The sequence below is a fragment of the Arctopsyche grandis genome, chromosome 10 (assembly GCF_051622035.1).
Source record: "Arctopsyche grandis isolate Sample6627 chromosome 10, ASM5162203v2, whole genome shotgun sequence".
Classification (NCBI taxonomy): domain Eukaryota; kingdom Metazoa; phylum Arthropoda; class Insecta; order Trichoptera; family Hydropsychidae; genus Arctopsyche; species Arctopsyche grandis.
Window position 1 is genome coordinate 19313183 of NC_135364.1, and position 22397 is coordinate 19335579.

The 22397-nt window shown below is 31.3% G+C and overlaps 5 protein-coding genes across 5 annotated transcripts; 2 read left to right on the forward strand and 3 right to left on the reverse strand.

Moving 5' to 3' along the window:
• Positions 1–135: 135 nt before the first annotated feature.
• On the reverse strand, positions 136–1791 carry LOC143917723 (neuropeptide Y receptor type 1). Its single transcript, XM_077439304.1, has 6 exons — positions 1488–1791; positions 1239–1417; positions 747–890; positions 469–645; positions 234–381; positions 136–149 (listed from the first exon to the last, which is right to left on the reverse strand). Exons 1-6 carry the CDS (start codon positions 1789–1791, stop codon positions 136–138), a joined length of 966 nt encoding a protein of 321 aa, XP_077295430.1.
• A 1515-nt stretch (positions 1792–3306) lies between these two features.
• Positions 3307–7597, forward strand: LOC143918106 (uncharacterized). Its single transcript, XM_077439817.1, has 7 exons — positions 3307–3333; positions 4553–4870; positions 4959–5262; positions 5336–5593; positions 5824–5986; positions 6063–6263; positions 7551–7597. The coding sequence occupies exons 1-7, from the start codon at positions 3307–3309 to the stop codon at positions 7576–7578; spliced, it is 1299 nt and encodes a 432-aa protein (XP_077295943.1). The 3' UTR covers positions 7579–7597.
• A 3571-nt stretch (positions 7598–11168) lies between these two features.
• Positions 11169–15602, reverse strand: Wdr59 (WD repeat domain 59). The gene is made up of 13 exons (XM_077439620.1): positions 15547–15602; positions 15092–15349; positions 14805–15009; positions 14132–14713; positions 13998–14062; positions 13572–13916; positions 13115–13498; positions 12888–13038; positions 12610–12814; positions 12386–12536; positions 12030–12308; positions 11663–11955; positions 11169–11558 (listed from the first exon to the last, which is right to left on the reverse strand). The coding sequence occupies exons 2-13, from the start codon at positions 15338–15340 to the stop codon at positions 11543–11545; spliced, it is 2925 nt and encodes a 974-aa protein (XP_077295746.1). The 5' UTR covers positions 15341–15349; positions 15547–15602; the 3' UTR covers positions 11169–11542.
• Positions 15603–16244: 642 nt separating this feature from the next.
• Positions 16245–18494, forward strand: PGAP5 (Per1-like protein PGAP5). Its single transcript, XM_077439610.1, has 7 exons — positions 16245–16453; positions 16538–16742; positions 16820–16961; positions 17039–17205; positions 17324–17406; positions 17477–17755; positions 17844–18494. The coding sequence occupies exons 1-7, from the start codon at positions 16355–16357 to the stop codon at positions 18000–18002; spliced, it is 1134 nt and encodes a 377-aa protein (XP_077295736.1). The 5' UTR covers positions 16245–16354; the 3' UTR covers positions 18003–18494.
• A 112-nt stretch (positions 18495–18606) lies between these two features.
• On the reverse strand, positions 18607–21728 carry LOC143917973 (cytochrome b5-like). The gene is made up of 3 exons (XM_077439611.1): positions 21506–21728; positions 19623–19928; positions 18607–19020 (listed from the first exon to the last, which is right to left on the reverse strand). Exons 2-3 carry the CDS (start codon positions 19836–19838, stop codon positions 18835–18837), a joined length of 402 nt encoding a protein of 133 aa, XP_077295737.1. The 5' UTR covers positions 19839–19928; positions 21506–21728; the 3' UTR covers positions 18607–18834.
• Positions 21729–22397: the final 669 nt, after the last annotated feature.

Here is a 22397-nt window from a genome sequence, read left to right on the forward strand (position 1 = left end):
TGCTCCAAATCAGATATAGTACGAATATTTGTTTCGTGTTGAATTTTATCCTTTTGTCTTGAACAATGCAAACAGCACAAGCAACTTTTTGATTTTTTGCCCGAATCCAATTGTTCGTTTTCCATCTTCTGTGTTTTAGCTACTTCTTTCTGAAAAACAGTATCAATGCGTTAAAGAAAATAATAAAAAAATATTTAGAAACAAATAAAGTATAAGACATACAACTTGTTTACTCCCACTTAGCCATTTATAGAGTTGAGTTTCACCGAAAGCTCGTTTATAATTTTCATTATTGAACCCGTATATCATAGGATTTATTGCACAGTTCAAATAAATTAAATAATGCGACACAAACCATAACATTTGATAAGTGCTAGTTATCTAAAAAAAAAAAAAAAACATTAAAAATCATTTATAAGCTAAGATCAATTAATATTTCATGAGATTCATTATCAGCATCAAACTAACAGAATCCTGTCTCGTTTCTTTCACAAGCTGAAACCTCCAAAAGACAAGCACAGTGAATGGCAAGCGACACACAATAAACGATATAACGATTACGAAAAGTGTACGGGCTACTCGGGTCTTGTAATTTACAGACATTGGATGTTCTCGTCTTAAAATCTCCTTCTGATACTTGTCCAGCTGTTTTGTAAATAATTTTTATCATATACCTATACATATATATGTATAACGAATTTTGATTATTGAATGTATGTGAATGCTAGTTATTTTAAAAACAATACCTTGCAAAAAATAGCTGTGTAACATGATATCATGACTGTCATGGGAAGCCACACGAGGGTCGACAATAGAACATGCCAGTATATCGGAAGAATTTGAACATCTTCAGTACAATACTTTTCTAAGAAGTTTTTCCACTGTCGTTCCTGAAGTTTTTGTATAATACATATGTATATAAAAAAAATAAACATTTCAACTACAATTAAAGTGCACAAGGACACTTTACACAGTAAGCCTGTGACTTACATAAATGCTCTTCTTTTCGATCAGAATTTAAATTTTATCATGCACTGAACATTATATTATCCACTATAGATAACAAAACATAATTATTCATGCTTTTACAATGCTAATTTTTAAACAATGCCTGTAATCTATAATGGATAAGGATAAAAAAAATTCATGAATCAATCATTTGCTTCAAAACTTAATACTATAAAACTAATAATATGATCAGAATTTGTATTTCATTATATTATTAGATATAAACTAACCTTATAGTATTTGAATACGAGAAACGGAGTTCCAAAGGCAATACCGATCACAATAGATAGAATTGCAAGATGGTAAGCACCACGCTTTGTCAAACGTTTCTCTCTCGGCAGTACTATAGCAGTTAAGCGATCGTAGGATACTATAGACAGCAACATCACTCCAGTTATCAGCAACGATGCTATTTAAATCCAGTCAAAACAATAAATATCAAATAATTATTGAAATATAAGATTAAACATCACACAAACCTGATAAAAAAGCTTCCATTTTACACCCGACAGCTCCGAGTACATAATTTTGATAAAAATGATGGACCGACAACATCCACGGACATAAAATCAGATTCACCAAATCCACACCAGCCATGGAAGCTATCAGAATGTTTGTTGGTGACTGCAATCGTTTATATTTCACGATCATTGTGAGCAGGGTGACGTTGCTGATGACTCCACCAATGAGTATCGGCATGTACAATATAATTTCAACCACTACTTCCCAAAGTGGACGAACGGTCCATATTTTGTTTGGGAAATCAAACATACTCGCGTCCATCTATTGAAATTTTTGAACCAAATCAATAAAATTGTATACAAAATATATTTAAAATTTATTAAAATTACTTACGTCTTCAATGTCGATGTCCAGAGAGTCGTTTATTTTAATTTTGGAAAAGCCATTGTCAAAGTTCATCAAGTCCATAGCCGATATATTACTCTTAGAATGCAGTGATTTAAAATAATCACTTGGCATTTTGTATTTGAAATAGCATTTGCTATTTGAAATAGACGTATATTGATAAACTATTTCACTTATAATAGTATGTATCTATTTTATAAAATATAGTAATAGTTTTAATGAACTTTACATACATAAGTACCAGTATCCACCGTAAGTATTAACGTTTGAATAAATGTAGAACAGGTGTTGGCTTGAATAAGCAAACATTGTTATCAATTTGCCGCAAAAACCTTTTAAGCTTTCAGGATTACACACAATATCAATTATATCAATAATCCTGAAAGTGCAAACTGATTATAAAAAAATATATCCTACTACAGATCTGATGTTGTGTTTTCGTACGATATTATTTATGTGCTTAAATTTTCAAACATCGTGAGAATAGGTTTGTGAAAATGATATTTATTTTTCAATCAGGTGTTAACAAACGCAATTTATAAATATAAACAATGAAAAATATACATAAATAGACTGTATTTTTATTAATTAAGCAAAATATAGATGGGTGTTGGGTTAGGTTATTTACGCATGAAAAATAGTTTAACCTGGCAATCAAACCTTAAATTTAATAATTACAAATACAAATCAAGATAAGATAATATTATCTAGGACTGGTCACGAGAAAACTGGTCACACCCTAAAATCGCTCACGAGAAAACTGGTTGACCGATTTTAGGGTGTGACCAGTTTTCTCGTGACCAGTTTTAGTGTGACGGGTGATCACGTGTGACCGATCTAGAGCGACCGGTTGTCCTGTGACCGGTTCACATTTGACTAGTAATCACCGAACCGTTGACAGAGTTAAATATTAAACATAATGAAAATATAAAATGTTTATGTCACAATTATTTGTGATTATTTCCTTATCATCCCAGATAATCAAGGGTACAGTGTGACAATGCGAAGCATTTTGTTTAGATTTATACGCGCTAATTCGTAATTCGAAATCAGCTTATTTACCCCTTAATATAAAAGCCTTCATATACAAAATATATTTAAAATATAACTTCGTTATTTATCATATATATTTAAGTAGTTTATTCAAATTCTATCATTAAATCGTTAATATTAAAACTTTGCTATATTTCAAAATTTCCATGGAATAATAAATATATTTTTATCAACAAGACTTTAGATGAGAAAAAAACAGGAATGATTTGAGAGGAAATTTAAAGCAAACGCGGAAATGACACAATACTTGAGACTAAATGCGGTTATGTCCGCATAAAATTGATTTTTCGGGAGGGTTGGGGTGGTTCTCACCCCTTAGCCCTCAAAAGTAGTGAATTGAGGTGAGGCGCGCGGTGCTGCGCCGCTGTCGGAATATGAATGAGGGGCGCAGCCCTCTCCCTCGAGGTAAACCACCTCAATTTGATCCCAAATTGTATTTAAATATTATCTAAAAATCGCATATTTTCTGCCAAGTCAAGACACAACCTCTTTATCGTATTGGACGCAACCTACCCCCACAGACTGCTATGCTTTACAAAATCCACCAAATTATCTTCAATAATCATATTCAATAGTATGATAATATCAATTAATTTGTCAAACTGAAACAATAACTTCATACTAATAATAATTAATTACATATTTTATAAAAAAACATTATTAATCGATTAATTTCTGAAAAATTACTTACATAAATTAATCAGCTGATTTTTCAGAATGGCGCAATTTAATGTTGACGTCTAAAATTGAGCATGAAACTATATTATATTCAAATAAAATTAGAATAGAAATTCATCATAGCTTAAGTAACAATTTGATTTGTTATCTTTGCCCTCCAAATGTCCATAGTTTTATTTTATTTTATTATTTTTTTTTTCTGGTATATTCAATTTTCTTAAGTAATCACAATGAAAACATTTACATACATATATCGTACTTATTCGAGGTTTTACTTTATATATACTTATAAAAAAGTTAGGAACAAAGTATATCTATGTATACATACAAAGAAATGTTAGAAATTTAAAAAAAAAAAATTACCAAATAATGTTATCGAAAAAAAGAGAACATGCTCTTTAAAAAAGAGACCTGTTGACGACCAATTAATGAGAAAGATTTAATTCTGACGTAACTTTCATGGTTGCTAGTGGTTTTACCCGACTTCGCTCGGTATTTGTAATATAAACTGTAGATAATCTAATAGTAATCATTTTATTAAATTTTTTTTTTATTTTTTTTATTTTTTTATTTATTTATTCATATACATATATTTACAGGATATAATGTTTATTACAAAGTTGGACATGTATTCCTTATCAGATAAGAGTAGCTCTTGTGCCTGATATTGCAAAGTGAATTGCAATAGCTTATCAGTCTTCAGAAAAAACTTAACCTTAACTGCTTAATCTAAATTTCAATTACCAAACATAGCTCTTCACAAAATACTCGAGCAACCTTGAGCTTGAATATTTCTTTTCTTGTTTAAAACTTCAAAAAACTTCAAAAAACGCACACTTGATTTCAATTGTAAAGCTTAATAAATGTAGATATCCTAAATAAAATATTTATGTAAATAAATATTATCCAAATCTTATTGAAAGCTTATGATTATATTGTTATTTAGGTACTGGTGCTTCTTTTCTTGTCGCTGTTGCCGTGGCCGGGACCGACCGTATTCAAAATATCATGCTCACGGGATAGCGCCAAAGTAGTGCGCAAAATAGTGCAAAGCAAATGGATACCAGTACTAGAGAAACATCAGGTGAAATTGCCACTAGAGTGTCCTTTCCACCCGCTACGTGATATATTTGGACCACAGCACGCGGCCAAATTCCAGCACCGCTCTTCGCAATGGACGTGCGGCTTCTGCGGAAAATCTTTCTACGAAGAAAAATATTTAGACATTCACTTTGATAATAGACATAAAAGTAACATTAATAAGGTATAATTGTAATCAATATTGTACACAACTAACTATTGAATATGTTATATCATTTGTGCTTTGCGTTAATTGAAATCTCAATTTTTAGGCAGAAGACGCCGTTTGCCTCGCAGACTATTGTGATATAATGAGATGTCAAGTGTTGATTTCTCAAGAAAACACGCTGGATATGGATGGTCCGAGTACAGATATAGAAATTTGGCAAGAGACAACTGTATACCGAACGGCTCTAGCAACGGCTGGTCCGAGAGAAGTCGCCAAGATATTCTTCAAAAGTAATGAACAACCTCAGAGCAAAAAAGTTAATGCAAAACCAAAACCCGAAGAATATCATAACTGTCCCAAAGCTTTAGATCCTGTAAGCGTTACCGAAGAAACAGACAGTACAGATGGTTAGTCAAAATGCAAACTCAATTTTTTTTTTTTAATAAGTATTGCATTTTAACAGAACTGCTAATATTTTAGATGATGGTGAAACAAAAGCAACTGAGAATGACGGTGAACAGAATAGTACTTCAGAATTGTGCGATAAAGATATGGTCGACTCGGCTCTGCCGCCTGTCGATCAGAAACAGCAAAGAATATCAGAATTGCAAAAGCTCAAAGCTAATTGTAATCCTGAAGAACTGCAAAATTTAAAGACTCGTTGTGAATTACTCGTGCGAGACTGTATAGCTGGTCTGATTATACATCTGTCGGTACACGACTTCAAAGAAATTGAAGGTATTGTATTTGTAGAATTAATGCAAAATGCTTTATAGGCTTTAAAAAGCAGTCATTTATAAAGTTTTATTGGACCATTAGAATTCTAAGTACTATTTAATCAAAATTTAACATAAATAATAATTCCCAATATTTGCTGAAATTAAAGAAGTCACAAAATTTTTGCATAATTTCAAAAAACGTTGATGATCGTTATCTTTTCTTATAATTTTATGATCTAAATTTTGCAGAGGAAATGAACAGAGCTGTGTGTTGGTATTTGAGCTGTGATCGCTATTGGGAAGACGCAGCAAGCTCGGTGAGACCGTTTCCGTGGTCGCTTGTCATCGGAATAACAACCGTTCTCACACTTGGAATCTGCATGTGCTATTATATAATTTGGGTTCTGTTCGAGTGAGTTCTACTCATTTTATTTCATGAGCAAGCCTAGATCAAACGCACTAAAGCGTACATGTGTTGACAATTTCAGTTCTGATGATAAAAGTTTAGGCAGCAATAGCGCATCGGCAACGGCTCACTCGTCACCAGCTCGAGCTGGCCAAGGTGGCGCTCAGGGTAACATGTACAATGAAGAATATTATACAGTGGCTGATCTGAACGAATTGGGACAAAGCGAACACTATATATACGTAACGTATCCTCCCGAGCTGAAGCGGAGATTGCTCGAAAGGTATGGAAATCACATTTTTACATTTTTACTTTTAAAAGACCCCAATATCAATAGGAATCGTAGTGTGATAGTTTAATTAGTATGCGTAAGAATAAAACTATATTTTTATTAGAGAATTTTACATTTTTAATTTCAATAAAGTAATGTGTGTATTAAAAAAGTATATAATTCATATGGATATTTTAATCCTTTTTAAGTTATGATACATACAAATGTGTATAAACGGTGCAGCTTGGCTAAATATTGTTTGTATGAAATTGTATGATATAGAACGCACTACGAGTTGCCTTTTGTACCAAGTTGCCTTCTGTAGTGCAGTCAGACCTTAACTTGGATGAAATGGCAAATCAGGGAGCTTTGCGAATGGAAAGGATAGATTAAAAATATTAATACAGTTTTATTATTGCATGTATCTACCTTAAAACGTATCGTTTTTACTTTATGTATGTACAATAGATGAAGTTTTGTAATCAGGCAAAAATTCGACATTGAGATTTTATTTTGAAAAAAAATATAAGCTTAGTATTTAGAGATTTTTGAAATGCATGTTAAAAATCCCCACTAGCTAAATCATATTATGTTTTGACCAAAATATTCTAAAGTTCATTTTATATATAAGAAATACGTTGAAGACATGACCTTTTAATAGAATATATGTACGATATAACGTCAAATAAAAATGGTTGTGGCTATTTGCAAGTACTCTATCTACGACAGGCGCAAAGCCTTCTGCGTTTGCGCGTGAACTTATAATCCGATTATTATTTCTTACATTTAATGTATGCTAGACTTGTTTAATCAATCGTTCATTATTTTAATCTTATATGTTTAATCACCTTACGAGTTCGAACTAAATTTTAAGAGGTTTAAAACAAGATTTTAACAGTAAACACGCTGACAGTGACAGTTCACGCGCATGCGAAGAAGGCTTTGCAGATATAGTGCCAGCAAATAGCCAATAATTCGCAGATATAGTACCTGCAAATAGCCAATAATTTGCAGATATAGTACCAGCAAATAGCCACAACCAATAAAAATATATTTATGTGTATTATGAACTCTAGTGATATGGCATTTCCCAATCTATTCAGAGGCCTTGTCTGATCATAAATTGATGTTACAGTACATATTATGTAGTATAAATAGGTGTCTTTCATGTGGAATAAATAAAGCTCAAAAACTGACTCGAGCTACGTATTTTCTCTGCATGAAAAATACTTGTATATTTAGTCATAAAAAACCTAGTCTTATTTAAAACGTAAACTTTTTTCTTTTCCTTCCATTTAGCTGCTACAATAGAACTACCCGCCTTTGAAGTATCTCTTCATAATTTCAAAAGGCAAAAAAAAAACGATAGATTAATTTAGGTTGTCATTGTAATAGTGACCTGAAGATTGTCGTGTATTTTTACCCACCATCCTAGGATATTCATCCCAAATTATGAATATTTCGTGGTTTTTCTTTTCAATAGATTTTAGTCGTAGTGTGAAAAAAATTCAGTAAAGATGAAACGGCGTGTTTTTTATTATTAAAACTACCTAAATAATGCATCATTCAATCTATCTGCACAATCACTATTAGATTTTATTATTATTATTATCGTATATTATGTAAAGTGTATTGACTTTCCCATATATTTGTATTCATTGAGTTACTGTTTTTTGCTTTTATATTTATCGTTGATTGCTGAATTTTGTATAATTTTTTACTCAATAAAGTAGAAAAATCATATAATAGTTTCAAACGACACAATTAGACAAGTTTCTATGATACAATCGGTGACCACATTTATAAATTTTTATATGAAAAAATAATTTTAAAAATAGGACAAGGAATATTTTTCAGTTAAAGATTATAAATTAAAGTAGAAAGAATTGTGTAGTTGTTACTAATTGCTTTAATGATGAATTGTCTCTGCACAGATATACACATGAGTGGGATTGCTAGACATTAAGTGTCTATTTCAATGTTGATTTGCTCACGGTTACACTTAAAAATAATATCACTAAAAGCCGCAAAATATGAATTTTATATATACATCTATATAATAAATATCTATTATTGTAAAGAGGTTGTGTGATTTTTCAGATTGAATTTCACTTTAGTATAAAAAAAAAAAATAAAAAATATATATATATATATATATATATATATATATATATATATATATATATATATATATATATATATATATATATATATATATATATATATATATATATATATTATATATAGTAGTAAAATTTTCACACTTTTCCTTTTGAATAGTAATATTTTCAATTATTATTGTTAAAAAGGAAAAAGAAATCTTTGTTTTTGATGGTGTGTACTCGGATTTTATTGTATTTTTATTTATTAATAAAAAAAAACATCAAAGGCTCTGGAAGTATAACAATGTTGATTTAGTGTTGGTTCGATTATTTTTGATAGGATATTTTGATACTAATTACATAATTTATTTTAAAAAATTGTACCTGTGCCTGAAAGATGTTCTTGATGTGTTCATATAAAATGTAAAAATATATTATGTATTATTGTTTATAAATGGAAAAATAAATTTTAATTTATGTCAGTGCCACATTCTGGTCAATAAACTGAATATTGTCCATGATAATCAATCCGTTGAAATCTTTGCATTTTTTTCCATCTGTGATGATAACAATATAACCATATATAACTCTTCTACAATTATGGACCATATTACGACATGGAATCATAATCAATAATCACAACTTAAGAAATACTGACATTTTTAAAATAGGGTTACATTGAATCGTATTGATTACAAAGCGGGTGTATAAGTTATATGCAATTATAAACAAATTTGTCAAAGTGGCACTGTCTTTAAAATAATAAATACCCACTGCAATTTCTCAGATGTTCTTTTTAAAAAAAAATTTTGCTTATTTAGTGAACAGACAAAAAAAAATGATTATCTAGATTTTTTATTAAAAAAACTGTTGAAATTTATAAATAAAAATTAAAATATGCTTTATAAATGATATAAATTGTGCTAATTATAAATTTAAAAAATATATACGTTTTATATGCACAAAGCACGCTTGCACGTGTTTGAGTTTCGTGCGATGCTTTCGTCTCTCTCACTCGCACGCGTATTTGATAAATGTACTAACGAGAGATAATCGGGAAGGTTTTTGAGGTTGTTTTTAAATAATTATGTGATTCAAAGTCATTGTAGAAGTTGTTCACTATTATTATAATTAGTTGTTGTGAAACAATCGTACTGGCAAGATGAGGTTCAAACTGGAAGATCGAGCTCGACCGATGAATTTGAGCAATGAAATGGTTTATTTTTTTGATTAACTGTTCACTGTCGATTTAAAGTTCAATTTTCACATGGAATGTTTGTTTTCCGAATACAAAATTTGTATAAAATACGATAATTTGTACCACTCTCAGCAAAATTTTCTAATATACATAGTAGAATAATAAAAGTGTTTTGTTTTTAGTACGAACTAAACTTTTTATATGTACATAAGTAAATTTAATATTTTCATGAACAATAATAACAAAAATATTTATACAGCTGAATTATTACTATTATTACTACTACTGCAAATTTTTTGAAATACAAATATGCCAAATAAAGCCATGTTTTTTTCCAAGTTTTATAAATATCAATAATAAATATTTCTAATCCACTCGTTTTATCGTTTTATTTTCATTACACATTTTTTTATTTCAAAATGATTTTTTAATATAAATGATGTTCAATTTACATTCACATAAAAAATAAAATCAATATGTACATAATTTTCTTATATGTAATATCATACGAGGGTCTACCTCACGGGCCCGAATGTGAAACGCCAATATCGGAAGGCAAAGATCGAAAATCGAAAGATCTTAAGTCGAAAGATACAAAAGGGTGCATGGTAAACGGTATATACTCACGTACATACTCACTTAATTTGCGCGAGCAGAATACAACAGGAACAAGAGGAACAGGCTTTTCCTCCTGTATTCTGCGCGCGCAAATTAATACGGTAGGAAAAGGCCTGTTCCTCTTGTTCCTGTTGTATCCTGCTCGCGCAAATTAAGTGAGTATGTACCGTTTACCATGCACCCTTTTTTTATCTTTCGACTTAAGATCTTTCGATTTTCGATCTTTGCCTTCCGATAGTTGCGTTTTCGGGCGTTTTACATTCGGGCCCGTGACGGAGACCGACATAATACATATGTATATGTATTCATGTTTTTATTCAAGCTTTAAAACCATCTTGTTTTGAGTTGAATTAAAAAATACAGTAAACTACAGATTACCTGGATGTAGATTATTCAGGAATGAATCTGGTATTTTTAAATTAAAATGATTTTTTTGAATAAAATACAAAGAAGTACATATAATATTAAAAAAAGCTTGTAAAGTCTTTTGTTTAAAAAAAAAAGACTACCTTATGTTAGCACAACTTTTACAACATTCAAATCAATTCAAATTACAAAAAGATGTGCATACAAGTATTTCATCGGTAAAAAACTTTACCATGCTGATCTTCTTGAATTGGAAATGAAATCGCATTCTGGATCAGGAACTGAAGAAAGAATCCGGATACGGAACTGAATATAGAATCCAGAACAGGAACTGAAAAAGGAATCTAAGTCGAAAACTAAATCGAAATTGATATTGATATCGTCGTTATAGAAAATTTTTTCGATACGTCACGGATTCTACCACCCAAACATTACATTAAAAATTATATACACAGTCGCTATCAAAATTAAATATTAGATGTTATAAATTTACATATCGAACATAAGTATATACAAATTCGGCCGTAGGTGTTGCCTTGGGGCAACCTGTAATGGCACCATAGTAAATATATAAATAAAAATTAGCCCGGAAAATTGGGATAACATATACTGTTAATGAATTCCAGGCAAATAAACACACTATTTTTAGGTTTATTTAATTTTTTTATTTCACAAAATGAATTGATAACTTTGATAAGTTGAATTATAATATGCCAAATTATATGATAACAAATTATTTAAATATTGTCCATAGTGAAAAATACGCAAGCTATGTACTGCCTACAGCTTGCATTTTCAAACATAAAACTCACAAAAAGTTTTTAAGATCATTTCAATTTTTCAATTGTACCTTGATTTTAAAAAGAAAAAATCTCAATACATACATATGTATGTATATAACTTGATCGGTCTGTCTTCTAATATATGTAAAGTTGCATCAATTTTCATGCAACTACTGCAGTATTTTTATAGTAAAAACCGATTTGTTTAACCGTTTATAAGTCAAATCAAAAACTGTCAAACCTTTACATAAAATTCAAACAAAAATAAAAAGTTAGTTACATAACAAAATATACAACATAACATTACAATATATAAATTATTATACATGGCAAATTGATCTTTACCTTTCCATCAAATTACCAGTCTCTTGTAAGCACCTGCATCCACATCCAGTCGGACAAACGTCAAACTTACTAAACCACTCCTCCAAATGTTTGGTATGACCTCCATGGCCACAAACAAGACAAGCATTTGCCGACCCCCTTACGCTTATATTACAAATTATACAATTCAGAGCAATTGTAGAACATATTTTACAGCGACATTCATTCGTAATCTTACTACATTTTTGACATTCACTCATCAACTCTATACCGCTATGCTTCACCTCCTCGCCGTAGAACACGTGCTTCATTACCTAAAAAAAAAAATACAACACTAAAACTAATCCAAATTCAATTAAAATATGTATTCATAAAACAAAAATCAAACCTCAGCTCTAGCATCTAAGAGATTCCATCTGTGTAATATATCAGCATAAGCTCGCATAATGCACTGGTATAAATGTACCGTCGAAGTGTCCAAATTCGGACTGGACGCATTCTCTTGCATCTTCGCGAAGCCTTGCATTGATGATTCATTATAGCTTGGATTTAATTCTGTAGAATCTGACCAAGAGCTTGTGTGGTCTGGTCTTAAAACGGGTACGGCCCAACCTTCGCTTATCTCGCTTATGTTGTGTATTGTATTGTATGGGGAGCTTCCACTCTCCTAAAATATACATAATACGATGGAGTGAAATGTATGAAGAAAAATTAATTTCAAAATGCAAATTTTAAGTTGATTACATTTGAATTGGTCGAAAGTTCACTCGATTTGCTGCTGGTTTTAACGAGCTGTAAGCCGGGTTCATATTTGTACGAACCGTGATACACACTGAATGCACAGCACAGCATTGCGGCCATTTGTATATCTGATGTTTTGGCATAGTGATTGATTCTGCAAGTGAAATTCATACTCAATATAACTTGTACAAACGAGATGCAAGCTTAACGAACGAATCTAAACTTACAACGCCTGCATCAAATTCGAACCGAATGGATGTGAAGACCATGTGATCGGTTCGTTTTCTGTCTCTTGTGAAAAATTTGGCAGTGCGTTCATTTCAGACTTCCTTTGCTCCAATGTAGCAACAGTGAGAGCAGAAAGATGCCAAGCTTGCATCAAATCTAACCTACCGACAGATGCAGCAACCGATGCATTGTACTCACACATTTCTGTAACACAAAACTGTTGTCTGTATACAATACATTAAATGAAATACTTAATAAAAAAAATTAAAATACTAACGTGCTACTGAATTATTACTAATTACATATTTTTCAGCTAGTTTTTTATTCAAAAAAAATAATTGATCTGCTTTGTATAATGTGATCTTTGGATTAAATTGACTCATACTACCACTACGCAAACCACTACCGGATCGTCTCGTTGATGATTTCTAAAATGTATACAAAATATAACACAATCAGTTGGAACTGTGTATGTATGTAAGTCAATATTGGCAATAAACTTACCCATCTATCTTGGAAATAAAATGTAGTTATGGAATGTGACGGCGGTCTATGATGTAGAAAATTCATGACGAGATTCGTTGGAGACGGTGATGTGGTCAAGTGTGGAGATAAAGATCTATAGTTTCCCACAATCAGAACAGGAGTCGATAATGACGATAAGGAACGAGGAGTGGAGCTTTCAGGCTTGAGCGACATTCTTTTAGCATTAGGTGGCCTATTGAAGACCACCAATATACCGACGCCGCACCATTTAGCTCCGCAAGTACGGGGAAATGGAACACAGTGATCACCAGCACCACTTCCAGCGTTATCAGCTTTCTCCGATTGAGCTGAAGTCTCGTTTGTTTTGCTGAAACTCGTGCCGTCTTTATTTTTTATTGGAATCTGTAATGAAATCGATATGTATGATCTTTTTGTTTCATAGTTCAAACTATTGTTATTGAGCTTTCAAAAATACCTGTTGCAGATTACTTATTAAGATCTTAAGACAGTGATTCAAACATCCGCTATTTTGTCGTACTTTATGGTGGGCACCTAAGTTTAAAGCTTGCAGTATTTTAATGGTTGAACTTGTATCGATATTTGTGCCGGACAGCCACATAAATTTCGGAATGGACAATTCATTTGGATAAGTGTTAGGAAACACAGCTCGCAATATCGCAATGTGATTATTGATTTCGACTTTGATCACGCAAACTTTACGATCCAAGTCTATTTCAGTCAGGGAAGTATACTCGAGGGTCTTTGCCAATTCAAACTCTTCGGCTAAAGAGTGATGGTGTTCGTGTGAAGTCAACTTCACCTAGAAAAATAGTAAAAAATGAGTCAAATAAAAATTATGTATTAATTTAACAAAAAAAGCTTGTAAAAACTAGAAGATTACCATTTTTATGTCAGTACTATCGTAAGCTTGATCCGTTAAATCGCTCGTAGATACATAGCTCAAAGCTATAACAAACACATTATATTAAATAACTCAAATTAAATGATATGTCTTAGAATGAATTTCTAACTCACTTTCGCTTATAGCATCATCTTCTATTTCACTGTCATCAGGTAAAAAATGCGAACATACTTTCAAAAGTGAAGGCCGCATTGACCACAAACGAAGAGTCTGATCTCTAGCCCATGTAAAAAGCTGATAATTTGATGGGGAGACATTTGGCCTCCATTGCATCTGCAGTATCACGTCAGTATGTCCGACAAGTCGGTGAACCAGAGCTCCATTGACCCACATGCCGACAACTCCGGCTTCATCACCACGAGTCACTCCTCCCCAACCCACGCCCATTGTGACCAATCCACTTCCGAATGGAGTATATATTGCTCTCCATACTGGATAATTTGTAGTGATCGTATTCTCCACCTTACGAGGATTGTTAATATCAAAATATTTAATGGTGCCGTCATGACTTGAAGTTACCAGTTGGTAATCGTGATGAGGACTCCAATCTAATCCATGAATTTTACAAAGGTGAGCCGATATGTATTGAATCGGCATTGAACCCTTGCGTTTGTCCCATAATTTAACATCGCCGTCATGCGCCGTAGCCAAAAGATGATTCGCCACTTTGTTCCATTGAACTTGAGATGCACCAGCTTTAAGACACAAATTATGAATTCAAAGTTGACAGTACATACATTATTAATTGATAATTATACGCCTATTATTAAATATAAAAATATTTACCAACAGCTGATAGGGATAGAACAGGCTTTCTAGTATCCCTCAAATCCCAAAGATACGTGAAAGTATCTATAGAGCATGTAGCTATTAAATTATGATCTTCTCTATGCCAATGAGTGTCGCTAACCACTCGGGTGTGTCCCCGTAACGAGTGAATACCTGTAAGTTCTCCATTCCTCCAATGATACACATCAACCCTTTGATTACTCTGTAAAAATTTAAATAACTCTCAAGTTCCATGTATTAAATTGATTGCATTTATTTTATGTAAAAATTGTTGTTCGTCTCACAGAGATAGCGCATAATCTTTGACCTTGTTGAGTTTGACACCATTCGGCACCAGCTACGTCGTATTTACTTTGCCTTGGTATTTTTTTAATAACGTCACTGCTTTCATTTTCTACGTTGAGTTGTTTGATTGCAAGACATCTCTTACCAGCAAGAATTATATTATTCCCAGACCAGTCGACGGACATGCATGTCGCTTGAAGATCTCTGAATTCCCATTTTGACAATTCTGAACTCCAATGTACGGACATGATTTAACGCTGAAATGATTGGTATAATATGAGAAATGCATACATAGGATATTATTGCAACAGTATTAAAAACAAATTATTGTACATAAAATCTCAACAAAACATATACAAAATATTTTTTAATGATATTTTGAATTATATTCTAAATTATTAATACTAAAATGTGAATTATAATGCTAAGTCTAAAATATAACCAAACTAAATACCGAAACATCTGAAGATGTGACAGATGACATTTGTGCAAACTCTAGAACTAAACTATATTTTTTTATAACCATGTACGATTGTTATAAATTTTGATATTTTTATTAAAATAAATCTGAAGAAACGCTACAATCGTTAACGAATGTATAGCTATTCACCACTTCAACTTTATAGTCGAAAAATAAGAACCTTGTGATATTATTGAGTACTTATATTAGTTAGTAAATTAGCAAAAATCTTATTGAAGGTACAAGTCTATTATTGAAAGTTGGCGCGTTCTCGTACTCACACAGAAGCACGCGAAAGGGACAGAGCGTCTTTTTATTATTGAATGCAGTGTGACAGCATGCTATATACCTATTCACCGACACTATACAGGCGCATTTGTTCGCGTCAACTCTTGGTAATAGACCTTTAAAATAAATTTGTTAGATTGTTTTTTTGATTTATAAAACCAATTGTCCAATAATGGTAGCTTTTCTCCTATTTCATTTGATAAGCAGATGAAATACTTATAAATAGCTTATTTGGCATTTAAATTTTGATTTAATTAAAAAATATCATAATTCAATGTTGTTTTCTGTGTAAAAGTCTTAAAAATTAACTGAATGAAAATTCACCTCATTTAGTTTAGCATTTTTGATAAGTGAAAATTTGTTTTTCTTCGCGCATATTATGGTCGTATTTTTTCGTTTTAAGCACTACTATAAATGTCAAATCGTTTGATAGCCGGTACCTGCATTTGAATTTCAGTCGATCTAAAGGTTTAGTGTATAAATTAGGGTAAATTGTTGATCGAGGTGTATTGAGATGCGAATTCGCCGCTCAGAAGTGCTTCGGCTGGTCGCTTTAGTAGCAGCTGCGTTCTTCTACTGCGAATTTTTAATATATTATCTGGTGCTAATACAGGTTGGCAAAGCATAACCACAAATTGTGTAATTACATAGAACCCTTCATGAAATTTCAAAACAATCAATTGATTTTCGTTTACAGTGTGGTTGGCCTAGTATCAACAAAGCGGCCAGTCACATATACTCTACAAATGATGAAGCAGTATACGCAATGTTTTTGGCAGACACTCATCTGTTGGGGAAACGAAACGGCCATTGGTTCGACAAGTTGAGAAGAGAGTGGCAAATGCATAGAGCTTTCCAAACAGCGCTTACATTGCACCAACCTGAAGTTATTTTTGTATTAGGTATATTTACAGTATTATGATGTATACAATATGTATGTATATTATATAGCTAAATGCATAAAATACCGTTTTATTAGGTGACATATTCGATGAAGGTTTATGGTGCAGTGGATTAGAATTTAATGAATATGTTGAACAATTTTATTCTTTATTTGCTATTCCAAAACATGTAAAATTATATGTCGTTAGTGGAAATCACGATGTTGGTTTTCACTACAAGTGAGTTTATTTTTTCGTATCCGTTTTTATTAAATTTGAGTCAAATATGTATTCATTTCTTTGCTTATCATTTTTAGAATCACTCCATATTTGTCTGATCGATTTTCATCTCAAATGAAATCTAAAACTATTGAAATGATTACAATGAAAGGCAATCATTTTATTTTAATAAATTCCATGGCAATGGAAAGGGATGGCTGTTTCCTTTGTGCCAGTGCTGAAAATGCATTATTAAATATTACGTGTAAGTGTTCTTTTCTTATGTATACTGTATCATATATACATATGTTTGTGTTGTTTGTAAAATATTGCGTCTTTTCCGATTTATATTATAGTAATCAATAAAATGTATTTTCTTTCAGCTATATTACGATGTTCACGTGGAGTTGGAAATTGCCATAATGTTAAAACTTTAGAACGATATAGTAGACCAATTCTTTTACAGGTATTTTCTGATTTGTTTGACATTTACTATGTTTATCTGCTACATGTATTGATTATTATTTTTGTTTTAGCATTTTCCATTGTACAGGATATCAGATGAAATGTGCACGGAATCAGATGCAGCTCCATTACCAGAACGATTGAACCGATTCCGAGAACGATGGGAGTGCCTATCTCGAGAATCAACTGAATTTTTAGTTGATAATTTGCAGCCAAGACTTGCCCTCGGTGGCCACACTCATCATTCGTGTTTTATACAGCATAATATTAACAAACCGGATGAGACTTTCTCGGAATATTCAATTCCGTCGTTTTCGTGGAGGAACCGGAACGATCCTAGCTTTTTACTAGTTAGATTTTCACACATTTTTATATTTAAATCTGGTAATATGTATATGTACTTCTGATATATATTATATGTAATATTTTCTTTCACAGGGCGTGTTTTCTCCTGATGAATTCAAAATTTCCAAATGCCGGATGCCTAAAGAAAATACCGTCATATTGACTTATGTTATCTTTGCTATTTTAATTATTGCATATATAGGGTATATTATACGGAAAAGATTCAAAATGAAATACCGAAAATATTTTTAATTCTTGTGCCATATAAAATATAATAATGTTTTTGTGTAACTCAAAAATTTTGGGCTTCAACCCAACTTCCATGTGTGTTTTGTGATATCTGTATTTTTTAAACAACGCAAATAATATATATGTACATATATCCAATGTTCAAAGATATAAATCACCAATAAAATTTAGGATACATTGGATAGGATTTGTAGAAGAATACCTCAGTATTTTTATATTTATTATCTGTTCGTCCATTTATTATTTTCAAGGAAAATATAATTAACCAAGCATGGGAAAAATAAAAATAATTTATAATTTTTTTCTTTTGATTTCCATTTTATTGTGTTGTATATAAATTATTTATTATGTTTAATACTACAGTAAAATACAATATGAAAATTATATGTAATATTTTAAATAACTTACTTTTAAGTTAGAATTTAAACAAATTTTATTGTTTTGATGTATTTTTTTTAATTTAATATAAATACGTATACCAAATATAATTTATACAAAATACTGTTGATAGTATATTATTTAAAATACTGACAAACGTTTTTTTTTTATATTTATCTACAGTTGAATGAATATAAATAAATATAATATTCAATTACGTCTTTGTTTTAACAATCCACTGTTAATTTATTTCATAATACAATCATAAAATCGTATGAACATAATTTGGTATCAATTAATTTCTTTTGAAATGATATACATACAAATGTATATTTATTTTTTGATAATTGGTCAATTTTGAAATGATTCCATAGAAAACGCTTACTTAAATATCTGATAATAAATAATAATTTAATTTTCAATATCAGTCTTTTCAAATATGGAAATCTAAAATTGGTCATTCGGGTAGATTACTTAAAATAATACCTCCAGGTTTGCGATAGATACACTCTGACCAGGGTAAACGACCTATGTAATATTTCTGAAGTGCATCGACGGCGGCTGAACTGTGACCGGTGCCTCGGAAAGCTAACGTGACATCCCGTCCGGCATTCTCAAGAAGCACATCCATTCCTCCCGGATGCTGTGAAACAATAAATATATGTTAAACTCATTGTTATTTTAATCATTGTTTACGTTGAAAATGCTCATTGCATATAAACCTTGTATTGTATCAACAGGGTTGGTAATTAACTCGGACAGCTTGAAGGTTAGATAGTAAAAAAATTGTTTTACATACGAATATATTTATGTATGTATGTTTAATACTTGATTTTTTTTAAATTATATTGTACAATTTTAATTATAATAAATCATTCATTAGTAAATTTTAATTATAATAATAAATCATCTATCCTATACACATAACTAACAACAGACGTTGGCTGTTTTATAAATAAAACATGTATTTCTTTTAATATTGATAAGAATCAATAATTTAAATATCTCATCGATTCCTAATAGCAACCATTTACTATTCGTATTCTACTCTAAAATGCTTTCTCTCATTAAATTATTGGAAGAACTGTAAATATTCTCCAGAATTTACCTTATAAGTTGTAAATTTGATGCATTAGATATTTTGAAAAATAAAAATTTTAATATTTGAATCATAAATGAAGTATAACCAAATCACTCAATTTATTTTTGGCACGTATAGGATGTGTACATATAGGTTATATTTACCTGTTGTAAGAATTTAGTAATGTCGTAGACTCGATCGTAGATGATGATCCAGCAGTCGTTGGCGTTATCATGCCACGTGACTTCTTCCAAGTTGATAACGCGTTCTTTAGTTTCTGTATAGGTCTTCGTCCAGGGATTCCTGAAACGAACGGCCGCTAATCCCAAGGCAAAAAGTCCTCCTCGGGCTAACTGCGGCGTGGCTTCCACACTGGTCATATTGTATGATACTTCTACTGGGAGAAGCAGGTGTCGACCGTCGCTCTCGACCAGTTTCTCTCCAATGATCGGTGACTGAACCTGGATTGTCTGCCAAGTGATGAAACCATATTAGTGGCGATACGAAAGGCGTTGCGCAATTTATTTTTCAAATATTAATGTGTAGTATGAGAAAAAGCACAACCATGAGGTACACCAGAAGAAGAAGAATCTACCAATTGGTGCTTATGTATTGATTTAATCCAAATGGTTAACTACTGTTGTGTTTTCTCCTATTTCAAAATTTTAACGGTAAACGTCGGCCATTTTCAAAATTTAACAGAACCATGTTCAAAACTTTGAATATTCATATGTACATATGTATTATATTAGATCCAAAATGGCCATGGTCGTGAAAAAAGCTTGATGAAATAAAATCTACAATTTGAATGAAGGTTTATTTGCATATTTAAATCCAACGCGATACATTAGCGATTTCGTATTTCGAATTTATATTGTCTAATTAACTAGAGAAATAAATAATAATGTGTGATTTCAACGCGTGTCGCCTATGATAATTTTTTACCAGCTAGACAGATTACCTATGGTAATGTGATACGTGTCGACATGTATGTAGAAACACTTCACATAATATCTTTAACGCTTTCTCGTTCAACTAATACTATAATGCCGATCTAGGCTCGGTTTACGGGCACCGCAATTCTTCATTTTAATGTAATTTAACCGCAGTGGTTCTTCCACACCGACGAACACAAAATATATACTGGTTTAATACATTTAGAAACGATAGATATAAATCTATTCTAACAATCCTAATGAAACTGTGATAAGCCGGATCCTCTAAAAACAAGTTTTTTTTTATTTCCATAAACATTTTTACTATATGTCTACTTAATTGACCCCAAAAGAAAAGTTCTAGAAATAATGAAATTACCTTATACTTCTACACTATATCGATTATAATGTTAAATATTCAACTGAATTGAAGTAATTTTCTACGGGTTTAAAATTATACATTAATTAAAATTATAATTATACTAGTATTGTACCCGATGAAATATCATCGCATGAGTGTTGGCATATTTAATTAATAAATAAAAAAAAATGAAACGAAATGTGTTGGTTCTGTATTTGATCCGCACGCGGTACAATATTTATCAAATAACTTTTTAATATATTTAATTTAATATTTATATTTAATTGTAAATATGAAAAAAATGGTAAAACTATGTACTTGCCTACCTACATGTAAACAATATAAAACACCAATAGAAAAATTAATTAATTCAATTTTCAATAGATGGCGCTAAATGCTCAGAGACTTGCATAGAAAAAACATTAGTAGCAAACAGTATATATAGAAGTTTTTTCTTTCGTTATTATATTCGTACATTTTATTGGCAGTGTTTTAGCTGTAATGTACATATGTATGTTGAATCTAAACGACTATTATAGTATGGCGAGCGTTATCACAGATACACACACAAGCAGAATAGCGATTTTATATATATGATATGTGCATTACTATATACTAATATATATATACTACACATTTTCAAATTGTACTAACACCTGATTTTAGTTTTTACATAACGCAATAATCCCTTACTGTACATATATACGTACATACACGTGACAAAATACATACTTAAAAAAATTACACTCACCGCTTTAATATCTGGAATAAGCAGACAGTTATGTAGATATCTCCGAAGTACACTGACACTGTCACGTAACACTATTTTTATTTGAGAATATAGTCAATAATAATCTGACGAAACGATTCAAATTGTTCAACAAGTGCCAAACATTCATTGCCACGAACAAAGCTTTCTGAATCGCGCTGTTTGTAAGACTGATGTGATGAAGATTCAATTTTGCGTTATATACGAACTTATCTTTGGCAAAAATTGGGATGACACTCCCACAAACAGTCCCCCACTTGTTTTCTTCGATACCTGTTTGTTGATCTATCTCGAACTGCCTGATGTAATGTTTTCGATCGCACCATCACTTATCGGTTAAATTTTTCTTTGCTCTATTGAAAAAACATGTGCTTACATATGTATGTTATGACGCTCGTATCACTAGGTCATAATCGCATTTGTTTTTGGACAATGTCTATGGATGTGAATAGAATCTTTATTATTTTTTAATGCACACTGATTTAATTTGTATTAAGTATATTGAGAAGGACTTTTTCAAATAATTTCTGGACAGGGTGAAAAGTGGGAAGGGATTGAATAGTTAATAATTATATTAAATGATGAAAATACAAGCTGAATTGCTCAGCATGATGAAAGCAGTACTCTTTCAGAATAATGCTTTCCAATAGTGTAGTAGTACCATGAGATAGTATAGCAAATGTTAAACTGTATAGTGAATATATGAACTGTACAATGAATATAAAAAATAATTCAACAATGACGCACACATATCTGTATGATAATATTTTCGATACGAGTCTGAGGGGTCTACCTCACGGGCCGGAATTTGAAATGCCGGAAAACGCAAATATCGGAAGGCAAAGATCGAAAATCGAAAGATCTTAAGTCGAAA